Source organism: Antedon bifida, chromosome 7, assembly GCF_963402885.1.
Source record: "Antedon bifida chromosome 7, ecAntBifi1.1, whole genome shotgun sequence".
Lineage (NCBI taxonomy): Eukaryota > Metazoa > Echinodermata > Crinoidea > Comatulida > Antedonidae > Antedon > Antedon bifida.
In genome coordinates this window covers 3,372,420-3,386,053 of record NC_136232.1, presented here as the reverse complement: position 1 = coordinate 3,386,053, position 13,634 = coordinate 3,372,420, and the positions used below count along the sequence as shown (strand labels likewise).

At 33.1% G+C, this 13,634-nt stretch overlaps 1 protein-coding gene across 1 annotated transcript in view; it reads left to right on the top strand.

Moving 5' to 3' along the window:
- The window catches only part of LOC144849233 (E3 ubiquitin-protein ligase rnf213-alpha-like), a 40,866-nt gene that overhangs the window by 9,834 nt on the left and 17,398 nt on the right, over window positions 1–13,634 (top strand). Inside the window, exons 19-46 of the mRNA XM_078706294.1 lie at window positions 44–156; window positions 312–503; window positions 1,051–1,173; window positions 1,432–1,561; window positions 1,854–2,092; window positions 2,306–2,388; window positions 2,568–2,701; window positions 3,026–3,103; window positions 3,457–3,672; window positions 4,039–4,202; window positions 4,723–4,945; window positions 5,193–5,363; window positions 5,702–5,874; window positions 6,104–6,217; window positions 7,174–7,336; window positions 7,635–7,747; window positions 8,123–8,246; window positions 8,608–8,801; window positions 9,046–9,234; window positions 9,994–10,102; window positions 10,594–10,797; window positions 10,946–11,082; window positions 11,236–11,465; window positions 11,704–11,868; window positions 12,077–12,325; window positions 12,563–12,695; window positions 12,974–13,308; window positions 13,431–13,603. Of these exons, the coding sequence (XP_078562420.1) occupies window positions 44–156; window positions 312–503; window positions 1,051–1,173; window positions 1,432–1,561; window positions 1,854–2,092; window positions 2,306–2,388; window positions 2,568–2,701; window positions 3,026–3,103; window positions 3,457–3,672; window positions 4,039–4,202; window positions 4,723–4,945; window positions 5,193–5,363; window positions 5,702–5,874; window positions 6,104–6,217; window positions 7,174–7,336; window positions 7,635–7,747; window positions 8,123–8,246; window positions 8,608–8,801; window positions 9,046–9,234; window positions 9,994–10,102; window positions 10,594–10,797; window positions 10,946–11,082; window positions 11,236–11,465; window positions 11,704–11,868; window positions 12,077–12,325; window positions 12,563–12,695; window positions 12,974–13,308; window positions 13,431–13,603 (4,671 nt within the window). The remainder of the gene's footprint in view (window positions 1–43; window positions 157–311; window positions 504–1,050; window positions 1,174–1,431; window positions 1,562–1,853; window positions 2,093–2,305; window positions 2,389–2,567; window positions 2,702–3,025; window positions 3,104–3,456; window positions 3,673–4,038; window positions 4,203–4,722; window positions 4,946–5,192; window positions 5,364–5,701; window positions 5,875–6,103; window positions 6,218–7,173; window positions 7,337–7,634; window positions 7,748–8,122; window positions 8,247–8,607; window positions 8,802–9,045; window positions 9,235–9,993; window positions 10,103–10,593; window positions 10,798–10,945; window positions 11,083–11,235; window positions 11,466–11,703; window positions 11,869–12,076; window positions 12,326–12,562; window positions 12,696–12,973; window positions 13,309–13,430; window positions 13,604–13,634) is intronic.

Below are 13,634 nucleotides of genomic sequence, written 5' to 3'. Positions count from 1 at the left end.
GGTGATTTTAACTTGAGAGTAAATATTGTTTTTGTATTATCAGGATTTTGCTACTCCATCTCTTCAAATGAGTGATGAGAGTTACCGTGTAGATCTCGGCCAGGAAACGGATGACAATCTACAAGCATTACAGCTTCGCAGACGATGGGAAAATAGGTAGGACCAGTACAGTGGCCAACTAACACCTAACTTTCTTTTCCTGTTATTTTACTATTAAGTTAATCCAGAAAATAAATGAAGGAAAAGAAAATTTAAAAAGAAGTATAATTTCTAAGGACAGACACTGGATAATACATCTTTTTTTTTCGTAGCCCACATCCATACATCTTCTTTAATCAAGACAATCAGACCATGACATTTATGGGGTTCAGCATTGATCGCAACGGAACACTTTTGGATATAAACGAACAGGTACTTCAACGCAATGTGATGACAAAGAGTTTAATGAGAGGACTTGGTAATCAACGAGTTAACCTGTCAGAAGATTTCAACTCATTACCAAGGTGAATTTTCTTAAAGTTAGACTTTGATTATATTTTTCATAACTTAAGGAATAGAGTAGAAACAGAATCCAGGATTGAACCCAGTACCTTGGGATTGGAAGGCTAACATGTTAACCAATAAGCTGCAGCTCATCTAGACTGAGCTTGTTTTCTTTTGTGAATGCCTGTAATGCAGTATACAAATAATAAATAAATAAAGTGTAATTTTCCATTCGATAAAGCAGCACTCTAATTTTGGACGCGGAGTAGAACAATTATGAATGACACACTACATCGATCGAACATGATCAGTCAACAAAAACCTTTCTAAGCATCATGTTGTGTGTGTTGCTGCTCACTGTGTAACAAAAAAGGAACCTGCAAAACATTCGCAGTACTCGCATATTAGTAACACAATTCAATAGAGTAGAACATTTATTGAATATCATATGACCCACAATCCTACAGTGAAATGACAAAAACCTACTCAGGTATGTTATAATGTGGATTAGTCGAGGTATAGGATACTGTAGATCTTAATAAATAAAATGTTTTTTTTTATCAAAAGGGATGAGAAGTTGAAAAAATTGTGTATGGTAATGGGAATCAATTATGTTAGTAACCCAGACACGACATATGAGCTGACCACAGATAATGTAAAAAAAATCCTAGCAATACACATGAGATTCAGGTAAAAATGTGGGAAAATTATTTTATTGTTTGGTTTTCCAAGATTTTCAGGTAGGAATAATGCATGCCATTTAACAATTTAAGTTCTTACATTTCTTTCATTGTAAATACCAAACAACTAGGATGTCAATATTTATGAACTTATTCTACTTTATTGCACAAGTATTCTGTAATTGTCATGGCTAAAATTTCGGTGCTTTTAGAATTAGTTTAATTTTAGTAAACTGGTTATTCCATCATACTACCCTTTTTCATATAGGTGTGGTATCCCTGTGATCATGATGGGAGAAACAGGTTGTGGCAAGACAAGACTGGTTCGGTTTATGTGTCAATTACAAGCAGGTGGCATTGCAGTCGAGGAAGAGGTTGAAAACATGATTCTTGTAAAGGTAACATTGAATGCATTTCTTTTCCAGGAAATTTAATCAGCAATTGTGTTATGAGGTATTTTATATGTATTTTGGAACTGGTAAACAAGCTTTAACTGCCATACTACATTGTAATTACTACAAACATGAAGGAATTTCCTCCATGCTACAAACTCCTTTTTTCTAATGTTTCCATGTCAGTTTTTTTTTTATTCTTGTGCAGAATGGCTTCTGTATACTGTACATGTCCGCAAACATTTTACTCATAATGTAAAGCTTTGGAAAAGAACCCATAATATGTTTCTTTATTAAGGTACATGGAGGCACTTCTTCTAAGTACATTACAGAGCGTGTATGCAGAGCTGAAGAACTTGCAAAATACAACAAGTTACACTACAAAATTGATACGATTCTGTTCTTTGATGAAGCAAATACGACAGAAGCGATTGGAATCATAAAAGAGATCATGTGTGATGGTCGAATGAATGGTCAGCAAATTAACTTTGAAAGCAGTGGACTGAAGATTGTTGCTGCTTGCAACCCTTATAAAAGGTATTTAAACGACTACAATGCATAAAAACAACTTTACAAAGATATTAATCTATATTACTTATTCTTTTAATTGTTCATGGCTCTGAATTATTGTTATGACAAAAAAGTATTTTTGATGAAAACTGTATTAAGATAATCTTCATATTGCAGAAATCTAAATGTAATCCTTTTACAAATGAAAGTAATGAGTTTTGTTTGTACTGTACAATGTAGGCACACAGATGAAATGATAAAAAGACTAGAAACAGCAGGTCTTGGATACAACGTTAAAGCTAGTAAAACAATGGATAGGCTTGGTAATGTATTTTTAAAACTATAAATTTATTAAAAAAAAAAAAAATCATCTTTAAGCTAAAAATAACTTGAAATAGAAAAATATTTAGAATCTAAGCCTAAGTAAAGGAGTGAGTTTCATAGAGACTTGTACAGCAATGAATATAATTGAAATTGTGGTTTGTTTTATGTATGATTTCAGGTCATATACCTTTACGTCAACTTGTTTACCGGGTCCATGCTCTGCCTCCCAGCATGCTACCATTAGTGTGGGACTTTGGACAGCTAAACAGTGATGTGGAAAAGATGTACATTAGGCAAATTGTTCCACGCTTTGTAAGTAGTATTCACATCTTCCTGTTCAAGGTTCTCTTGATGTAGACATGATTTCTATTAACAATTATTTACAGTTTGGCCAATCTCAACCAAGTTCTTTCCTCTGTCCTACTAAAGTACTGTATGTTGCCCACATACTGTACATTAAAAGCTATGCATTTTCGGTTTTCTAATTCATGTGTACCCATTCTTGTTACATTTCTACCAGAAATAACGCTTTTACTTATCATATTGTGGCTATGGATTACGGTTCCACTGCTCAGTCACTTACTCAGCCGAACTTGCTAGTACTTTGAAAATTAAAATAAATTGTTTATTATTCAGATTAATTCAAGTAAACACCATGTAGATGTTCTATGTGACATATTATCAGCTGCACAGACGTTTATGAGGAAACAGGAGGTGTGTATTATGAATAAACCTGAAAAAGGTGGTGCAGTTCTCCTTATTATTAAAGTTAGACTAAAGTTGCTCATCGTATAGTATAGGGGTTAGACTGCAGAAGAGTTCCATTTAGTCTATGGAAAGATGTAGTGGTGGTTTAAGGGGTTGGGATTGTTTGGTGGGGGTAGTGATTGCAGCCTTTTCAACTATTGCAGATGCTCATCTTTACTTACAGCTTACCCAATTTAGTTTTGTATTCTTTTAGGGTTCCTTCAATTTATGGAAAGAGGTTTTCCACTTTCCGTTAAATTGAATATGAACATTTTATATAAAAGACATTAAGATTGTGATTGCATTTTTATCTTATTCAGAATGAGTGCAGCTTTGTAAGCTTAAGGGACGTTGAGAGAACACTAAATGTAATGATATGGTTCTATAGAAAGAAAGATTTGCTACGACCATTGATTAAACAAAAGAGGACAGATGAAATTAAAAAGAAAGAAGAAATGGAGAAGTCAAAAGAGGAATGCCTGTATGAGGATGACGAGGAAGATGACGATGACGATTTTGAAATACAGGAGATAAAGGTTTGTTTTAACAAACCCTGTGGTATTTATAGGCCTACTGAAGTTGTTCTCCAGGTAGTAGTCAAACTAGTGACCTCCAGATCATTAGCCTGGTATTTATATACCTCTAGCCTACCAAGATGGCGTTGATGGCTTAGGTTAGATTCGAGACCAATTACTGCATCAATGTAAACTGTTACTACAGTACTATGAAGCAGCAACTTGTTTTTGTATCAGGAATATATGTAGTCAGCCATGTAACTTTCTATGAAAGTGATTAACTTTACTAAAACTGTGTAATGACCTACAGTATTCAAAGATTTTGTTATTGTTTTTTGACATCTGCAAACTATGTAGAATGTTTAATTTTGGTTTTGTTTCTTAAAGTTTATCAATGACTTCACATGGGCATTGATCCTTGCTCTTGGTGTGTGCTATCATGCATGCTTGGATAAAAAGCGAGAAGACTTCAGGAAAACTATATCCAGAAGCTTTAAGTATCCACTAAATTTACATGGAGGTCATGAAACGATATACAAAGAAATTGACAGGTAAACATTGATTTTGAGTACAAATCTGGGTTTAATAGAACAGACGCTATACAAAATGGTTTTTCATCTAGTTAAAAATGTATTGTAATACTCACCAGAGGATAAAACTTTATTTACCAAATCTAAACCACACTTAAGAAATTTAGGATTTGTTGGTTATGAAATAGTGCAACCAGGGAGGATATGGTGCAACTGTCAGAGATAAATAAATAATAAATATTAAGATTGCCTCTCAAATAAATAATGCTTTTAATTTTAAGTTTTTCCCGACAAAAACTCCCTGCTACCTTTACAGCACACATGCTTCTACCACTTTCGTTTTTTTTTATGGAATGCCCAACCTGCCTCATTACTACTTTTTAATTAGAAATATACAGTTAGATTAAAATCTTCTACTGTAATAGGAAGTGGTGCAACTTACTGAAATAATGATAATTTTATTTGAATAAACATACTACAGTATAATATTGTCTCAAGCATAAAAAGCACCTATCCAAATTGTGTTTTTTTTCTTTGACAGCTGTCAAGACATATTTTTAGATGAAATACGGTTGGGTCCAAATATTGCTCGCAATAAGGCACTGAAGGAAAACATCTTCATGATGATTATCTGCATCGAGATGAGAATTCCTTTATTTTTGGTCGGTAAACCTGGAAGTTCCAAATCTTTGGCCAAAACAATTGTGGCTGAAGCCATGCAGGGTGATTCATCATCATCTAAGTTTTTTAAGGAACTCAAACAGGTATGATTTGTGTCTATACGTACACATATATTAATCTCTATTACAAATTCCCAATCAATGAAACCATTACAACATGAACCAAATATTCCCTCAAAAATTTGGTGGTTTAAGGGTTAAAATTGTATCAATAGTAATATGGGCATATCAAACACAATCTTGCCAGAAGCAAGCAATATGCTCTAACATAACAAAACAATCATTTTTTGTTTTCTCACGTCAACCCTTTACAACTTTGAATTTATATCAGGTACACATGATATCATATCAGTGCAGTCCATTGTCGACACCCGATGGAATTGTGGGAACTTTTAGTCAATGTAGCCTACTTCAAAGAAAAAAAGACCTGAACAAATTTGTCTCTGTTGTTGTTCTTGATGAAGTTGGACTTGCTGAAGACTCTCCAAGGATGCCATTGAAGGTATATATTGTTTACAGTCTTTTTTATAGTATAATTTTTTATTTGTATCATTTCATGTAACCTGTGGTAGTTATTAAAAGCTTAGGATGCTTGGTAAACATATGGATGAAACTAGTACAAAAGATTGATAAAGAAGCCTTTAAATACTGACTGAATACGTAAATGATTTGTGGGTAGTAGTAGTAGGGGTATTTCCTCAAATCCATGTCAGTCACGCCTGTTTCAAGTTGTCCGACCTCATTTAACATTTACATCAAAATATTGTGTCAATGAAAGGTTACAGAAGTCGTTTACAAGAATCCATATACTTTCTTTTTTTTTTAATTGCTCTTCTTTAGACACTGCATCCATTACTAGAGTATGGTTCTGAAGAAGAAGACAATCCACAACCCGATAAAAAAGTTGCATTTATAGGAATCTCTAATTGGGCACTTGATCCTGCTAAGATGAATAGAGGCATATTGGTTTCTAGAGGAGTTCCAGATGAAGATGAACTCATAGCAAGTGCGAAGTAAGTGTTGTGTTTCTTAACTAACTTCCATGATGTGAATATCAAGAGTTTGTGGATGGAATCTTGTATTTGTAGCACATGATTAGACAAGGAAGTTGCATTTTATTTCCTGGGTGGACACTCAATCCTCGAACTTATTCTGCTTGCATTCTTGGTCAATGGGACTTTTTTCTGCAATGCCCCTTTTCAACCATTTTGTATTAATTAATTTAATTTAATTATTTCATAGGGGCATATGTGCATCAAATAATGTCAGTCACATCCTAAGGCCACTTGCTGAAGGATACTTAGAGATCTACCAACAACAAGAACATGATTTCTTTGGACTTAGAGATTTCTATAGGTAAAGTAAATCTGCTTATATAGACCTTAAATCGACGTAAGCTACTTCAACAAATATCATTGAATATGATGCATTGGTTGATAAAAACATTATTTATACATTTTGATCTATGTTTACATTAGAAACTGAACTTGTATTATTATGATTACATATATAGCATACATTGTCACGAACTCCTTTTACGTACGTTTCCGAGCGGTTGAGAATACTTTAGGAACTCCCTTGTGACATAAAAGTATACACACAAAATCCACAAAGTTGTAAAATAACTAAAAAACAAGGCTTAATTTCAATCAACTTCAACTTTCAACAATCCAGTAAACACTTTAAACAACAGCTTCACAATAACTTTTACATCCTTTTATATACAAGATGTTCCTATCCTTCTAGATCATTCTTTATACTTCTTATTCTATTGGATTACAGTTTCTATTAATAGCAACTTCTGGAATGTTCCTGATTGTTCTTTTATATTAATTATACATGGTTTCTTAAATCTAAACATACTCTTATTCTAGAATTTTCATGTAGATACTATGTTACTCTATATGTTAGGGAACCGTGATTTATTACATTAGAAACTGAACTTTTATTATTATGATTACATATTATAGCATCAATGTATAGGAATTTATGCACACATTTGTAGTTTGCCCCAACCAAAATTCAAACCTTGAATCTTCTACTTTTTATGCAGACATCCTGCCATATGACCTGGGGCTTTCGTGGTATTTAAAATAATATAATCATCTTATTTCACAAATCGATTTCTCCGAAGAGAAACATTTTGTATTTGAACAGGCATCAGATCAGTGTACACATATACTGTATATATACATATATATATATAAACAGTTTCTTTTAAATTTTGGCATTGAAAAACCCTGAAATAATTGTTTTGTCTCTGTCATCACAGTAAAATATTTGTTTGATTATTAATGTTTCTATTGTTACAGTCTAATCAAGATGGTGAATCAATTTTCTGAGAATTCAGGAGCACAACCAACTTGGGCTCAAATTGAGCACGCAATCAGGCGTAACTTTGGTGGAATGGATGGAACAGAAGACTATATAAAGATATTTGTGAAGAAACTTGAAGGATACATACAAAAGGAGAAGGTTTGTGATGATTATACAGTTGTTTAGCCCAAAACCTGTATTTCATAATAGTGTACAAGTAGCTTATGTTTCTCTGTCAGTGTAACATTTTATGACCAATTATAACTAAAGAAATATATATAATGTTCGTTGGTTAAACGTGGCTCGGCCATGGTCAAAACAGTGTCGCTACCTAAAGCTTGTAACAATATTTAATCATACCACAATTTACTTTAAAGGTCAGGACTACTATATAACTACATAATTTTACAAAGTATATCCATTTAGATAGAATAAACAATATATAAATGTTTTCCAGCACGATGCTGATCCAGCTTGTACACCATCTGGCCTTATCAAGGCAAGCTTAGCAGCTCAAGGCCAGACACAGGCTGGAGGAATAAAAAAGGTGGGACATGGTACATCTGAAGGGTAAGTTGTTCTTTCAATTCATTTCCATTTATTGACTTCACCGTACATTACACATTGTCATATGGCAAGAACACAAATAAACAAAATGATACACAGAATGAAAATAAATATTTATGTAATAAAAAGGAAAGCCTAAACAAACTAACCCGACATAACAAGTTTAAAAAAATGTTATCAAACTGAGAAGAACTTGCGCTTAGTGTTTTCACAGGTCTGATATTAATGGAAATTATTTTTCATTTATTCTGTTAACATTATGAATATCTGATTTGCTGCATCAAAGTAACTTTTTTATTATATATATTTTTTTTTTTTTTTTTTCGCTGAGAATAAAAAATTAACTATACTAGGTTTTGTAAACATTATTTATTATAGAGACAGCAGATACCTTCTGGTTTTAACAGAGAAGTTTGCAGCTCTTCCAATATTACAACACCTGAATAAAGATGCAGTAATTCTCTATGGAAGCAGTTTTCCATTTGATCAAGAATACACACAGGTATTTTTTTATTTTCTTTTGCTGCCCGAGGGTTTATGAATTGATGTGTAACTGTAGGCTAAATGCCATTGATAGATTAAGCACAAGGTTGGGACAAGATGCTGCTACAACTCAAGTTCTTTGTACTTACAAATCTGCTTGACATAAGTACAGTAGATGTATCAGATTATAAATCTCTACACTGCAGCATGGAATTCTCTCATGGAAGAATTCTGTTCAGTACTATCATTAACTATCTTTACCCAGCTTGTACAGAAATCATAATTTTTTTTGTGGTTTTATAATTATTTTAAATAGCGACACAGAACATTTTTACCAGTAGATATATTGCATAGATTAAAATATGTAATAATTCTAATAGGTGTGTAGAAACATCAACCGCATTAAACTTTATATGGAAGCGGGAAAGACAGTTGTCCTTTTGAATCTCGATAACCTGTACGAGAGCTTGTATGATGCCCTCAATCAATACTATGTTTACTTTGGCGGACAGCGATATGTAGATCTTGGACTCGGTACGCACCGTGTTAAATGTCGTGTTCACAATTCATTCAGGTAAAAAATTAAGTATTGAATTATGTAAATTTAAAAGTAAACATCTCTACTGGATTTTCATTGCTCACTTTACAGTACAGTAGTAATTTGACATGTATGTGTGTTAGGTGGGGATGGGGGAAAGTGGTGCGTGCATGTGGTGCTTTATCATTTCTCAAGCTCTATGAACATATGACTGTGGGATTTTGGTCTGATTTATAATGTAATTTCTTGGTACTAAACATGTTCTTAAAACTTTTTACAGGTTGATAGTGGTAGCTGACAAAGAGGTTGTACGTACGCAATTTCCAATCCCTCTCATCAATCGTCTTGAGAAGCACTTTTTGGCGATGACAACGATGTTAACTGAAGAGCAGCTGCAACTTGTGAAAAGGCTTGAAGATTGGATTGACTGTTTTATTACTAACAAGCAACAACAATTTTATCGTACAAAGTAAGCCACCTTGAATAATGTAAAGCTGTATTTACACACTCTAGAGTTACACATAATTCAGTTTGCACACTTAACCTGATCCCAATCATGTCTTACTTACAACCAACTTTATTGTTTACTCTCTTATATCTGTGTCGTTAACTCCAATATTCAGATATGTTTCAGTATGTAAAGTTTAAACCAAGTGCTTCTCATTCGGGTTATATCAGATGTTTCTGTATTTGTTTGCGTTTGAAAGTTGAAAAAGCTGACGAAACTCTGATAGACCGCAATTTAACTTTTATAGAAAAAAGAGCATGTAACCAATTGGTTAACAATGTTTCTGAATTCTTTGAAGATGTAAAAAATGTCGAGCCATGTCATACAGTAAAATTTCAGGGCAAAGGCAGTCATTTGATAAAGACAGTAGAAAGATAGCACAATAAACACATAGAATTGGCTGTCTTGAGTTGAAATTATTATAACTATTATCATAACATAAAAGCTTGTTTCTCTTTTTTAGAGTTAATCTATAAATGTTGTGGCAGTCATTACATATTTTTAGATAACACTAAATACTAAAAAGGCATGTCTTGTTTTTTTTTAAATTGTAGATGTGTTTGTATCTTAATGTGTAGAAGTAAATGTATAGTGTGCTGTAAATTGCACACCTCAGAGGGATGTGTTAAGTGAGTGATTGCAATCCCACACCTCAAGGACAAGGCCTGAAAAGATATACAGTAAAATCAAATCAATTTAATGTTTGTTTGCTTCATTTAGGTCATCAAAAGATACTTTTAAGAAAAGTGATGCATTTGTTGGTTATCATGGTGATACAGTTGCTACACTTGTTTATCAAACATGGGCATCATTTAAAACCAGTGAAGAGGTATTTAAAATTACGTTATCCTCCCAGTAGTCATGATTTTGATATTGTTTCTTTCATTATTACTTACTCTTGTTGGTGTTACAAGCAATGTGATGGAGTTGTAGCTTGTTGATTAACATGTTTTTCTTCCAATCCGAAGATCATGGCCTAGTGCCAGGACTCTTTCTACTCCACTTCCTAAGCCTGAAATGAGACTTAGTTTATGAGCATGATATAGCTAATCCATCTTGTAATTGGTGAAGGAAAATAATATATTTATATATATATTTATTACACAAATTAGAATGCAAGAACACAAACAATTATGATATTTACCTTCTAGTCACTATCTTCAAACAGCTTCTTAAGCTTTTGGCATTGCACTTTATAAAGAAAAAGTTATTATTAAACAATGAAAGTCAAACTATAACAGTAATGTACAATTTACAGTAAAGTCAAAATGACTATGTAAATATTGCTGTACTTCCATTTTGTGGTTTCCGTTTCTAAAGATCTTTGAAGATGTTAAAAACCAACTGTTGATGCGTGCTACCCCAGAATCTGTCACCAGATTAGCAGAAACAAATATTACTGAAGAAGAGAGAACAACATTGCAGCATACATATTTCAATGTTCAGAAACATACATGCCTAGCAGAATATCTTGCTGATCAATTTAATAATAATCCTGGCATAAACGATGGAATCTTAGCTCAGGTAAGATGTAGTTCTATGTTAAATTGCTGAATTTCATCTTTTTTTATCTATGGCAATCCAGATCATAAGAATTTTTATTTTCTTTGGGATATTTCTTGGAAAACAGAAACATATTAAAATCAAGGGTATAATTTTTTGTTATTTCTAGGTTACCACATATTCACGACTGCTGACTGTAAAAGATTCAAAAGCTCTTGCAGAATCAACACAGCTAGATGTTTCTGACATCAGTTTGGTTTCCCTACAGGAGTTTCAATATGAGCAACAGTTTTCCATTAGACTTCAGTGAGTTTTTGTTCTTAATTTAAGTTCTTAACTTCCTGATTTCCACACTTTTGGACAAAACTGATTTGAATATACCAGAAGTGGAGGTGAGAATATTATGTAAACTGTCCATTTACACTAAATAATTACTATAAAATCTAATATTTCTTGTAGAAAATTCTTTGGTGTAGTTTCTGCAAATGACAGATTATTATTGATACAATGCGACGCAAGTAGTGACACCACAAATCTGATCCCCTGTGCTTCTTATCGAGTGCAAGATGAACGGAAGAATGTATTGTCTGCCATGAAAGAAAGACAACATGTTGAAAAAGTGGGCAGAGCTCATGTAGTCTTTATTATCCAACTTCCTCGTGTTAAGAAATGCTTTGATAGATTCCAAGGTATTTATTATAAATCTTTCTATAAACACCTGTTGAAAAGATGAATTAACCATCCTAATGAAATGCTAATGAACAAGTTTGTTTTTACACAAAATGCTGTTATAGTTTTGTTTTTTACCAGTATTTGTTCCAAGAAAAGTAATATATGTGTATAAAATATTGGTATGTCTAAATTAAGTATAGTACAGTATATGAAAATACAGGCATGCAGAGTTGATATGATATGTTTATATCATAGGTGGACTATGGTCTTCTGCTCACATCGACGATCTTCAACGTCCGAAAGAAAATTGTCCAGATGTTTCCAAACTTTTAGGCCGACCAATAAGTGAATTACTATTTACTGTTCCCAAAGTACAGCAGAACATACTTATCACTTATCAGATGGAACAAGAACTGGAAGGTAATTTTGTATTCTAGATCTATACATTTTCTCGAAAGGGAGTCCAATTTTAACTTTATTAGAAGTGGTGCAAATCAATCATTTCTATCTAATTACTAACAGTACTGCAACAACAAATTACTGCTTTATCAGTATAATGGTAATTGTTGTTATTGTTATTATTTCTTCATTTTCATTTAATAAATAATTTGTTAATTTGAACTTGAAGAGATGGAAGGAGAGAGAATTGAACAAGGAATTGAGGAAGGATCTAATGATGCAATGGAAGATATCAAAATTATGGATCTAGAGAGCAATCTATATGAGGATGTTTCCCTTGTCAGTTGTACAGCTGTTCTTGTTGACTGTATCCATCCAGCTATGGCAAGAATTATTGACCCTTCTGATCAAAGACATAGATCAACTGAGAGAGTCCATCTTCTGGTACATTTGATAGAAGGGGATTGTGTTCACCATGGTAAACTATGTATACATATATATTTTGTTTTTATTGAAAACTACTTTAAGACCTTAGCTCTCTAAGAAAGTTTAAGATATAGTGATTTTTTGAGAACCCATCTGGTTTTGATTGGTGCTTCAGGCAGGCCCCCAGATATCAAATCATTGCTGATAAATGTCGTTTTTGCTTCACTCTGCATAAATAAAATTTTCCTTTATTTTTCATATTCTAATTCTTTTAATTATTTGAATTCAGAATTTTTAAATTCATTAAAACGTCTCATCGTTCGTCTCATGAAAGAGAAGGAAGGAATAGAACCAAATCCCTCAGATTGGTTAAGCAGAAAAGGTCTAGACATCAAGCAGGTTCAAGAGAATGGGACATTTAGGTGATTGTTTTTTTATACATACCAGGCTTCAATTCAAAACGTCAGTGCTGTTCACACTGAAGGCAACTGTTTATGTACTTTTTAGAAAAGTGTGTTGTGTTTTTCAATTCATCACCAAAACTTGTCTAGAACAAATTCTCACGTGCCAGTGATGCAAGCACAATTCAACCTAATCCTTCTGTTTAAATTTTTACATCCTAAGAACTGCGAGTGCATTATGGATAAGATTTCACCGTTGACCTACCATTTTCTAATATAGTTAATTTTTCTTGATATAGACAAGCATGTTGGCAGCATTTAACAGCAACTGTAGCCTTATTTCTGGCTGAAGTAATTGCTGCCTGTGACATCAGTAACAATCTTCACCTTCTGATGACTGACAAAGCTGACAACCTTTGGGTTCACCAACTTTGGCTTAGCATATTCTCATCCAAAGATTTAATGAACATGAACTATGAAATGTTCCTTTCTCCTGCTAAAAGAGTTCAGCGATCAGAAGTACCGGTCTTAGAAAAAGGATTTGGCGGTAAATCATTCACAGCCAGATTTCCATATTCTTGGATTGTGAAGAGAAAATTTGATGACATTTGGAAATTTTCATTGGAAGCAAAAGGTCGGTTTTTAAATCAAGTCTATGATTTTTTCACCTTATTCGTTTAAACCACCAAGACATTATAATAGGTACTGTAGATATACAAGAATTTCTTTGACGTAGAATACATTTTGTATTGATAGTTGGAGCAGATATATCATCAGAGCAGCATTTCTTGCGGAACACACAGCAATCTGACATTGGAAAAATCATTCAGACTGCCATGATTACTTGTAGAAGTGAAGAGGTTATTCAAAGTTACATCTCAGACTTTGTCAGCATGACTTGCAAGACAACTCATGATGCGGAAAAAAGGGTATGTGTAAACATTCTAGGAATTTTTGGAA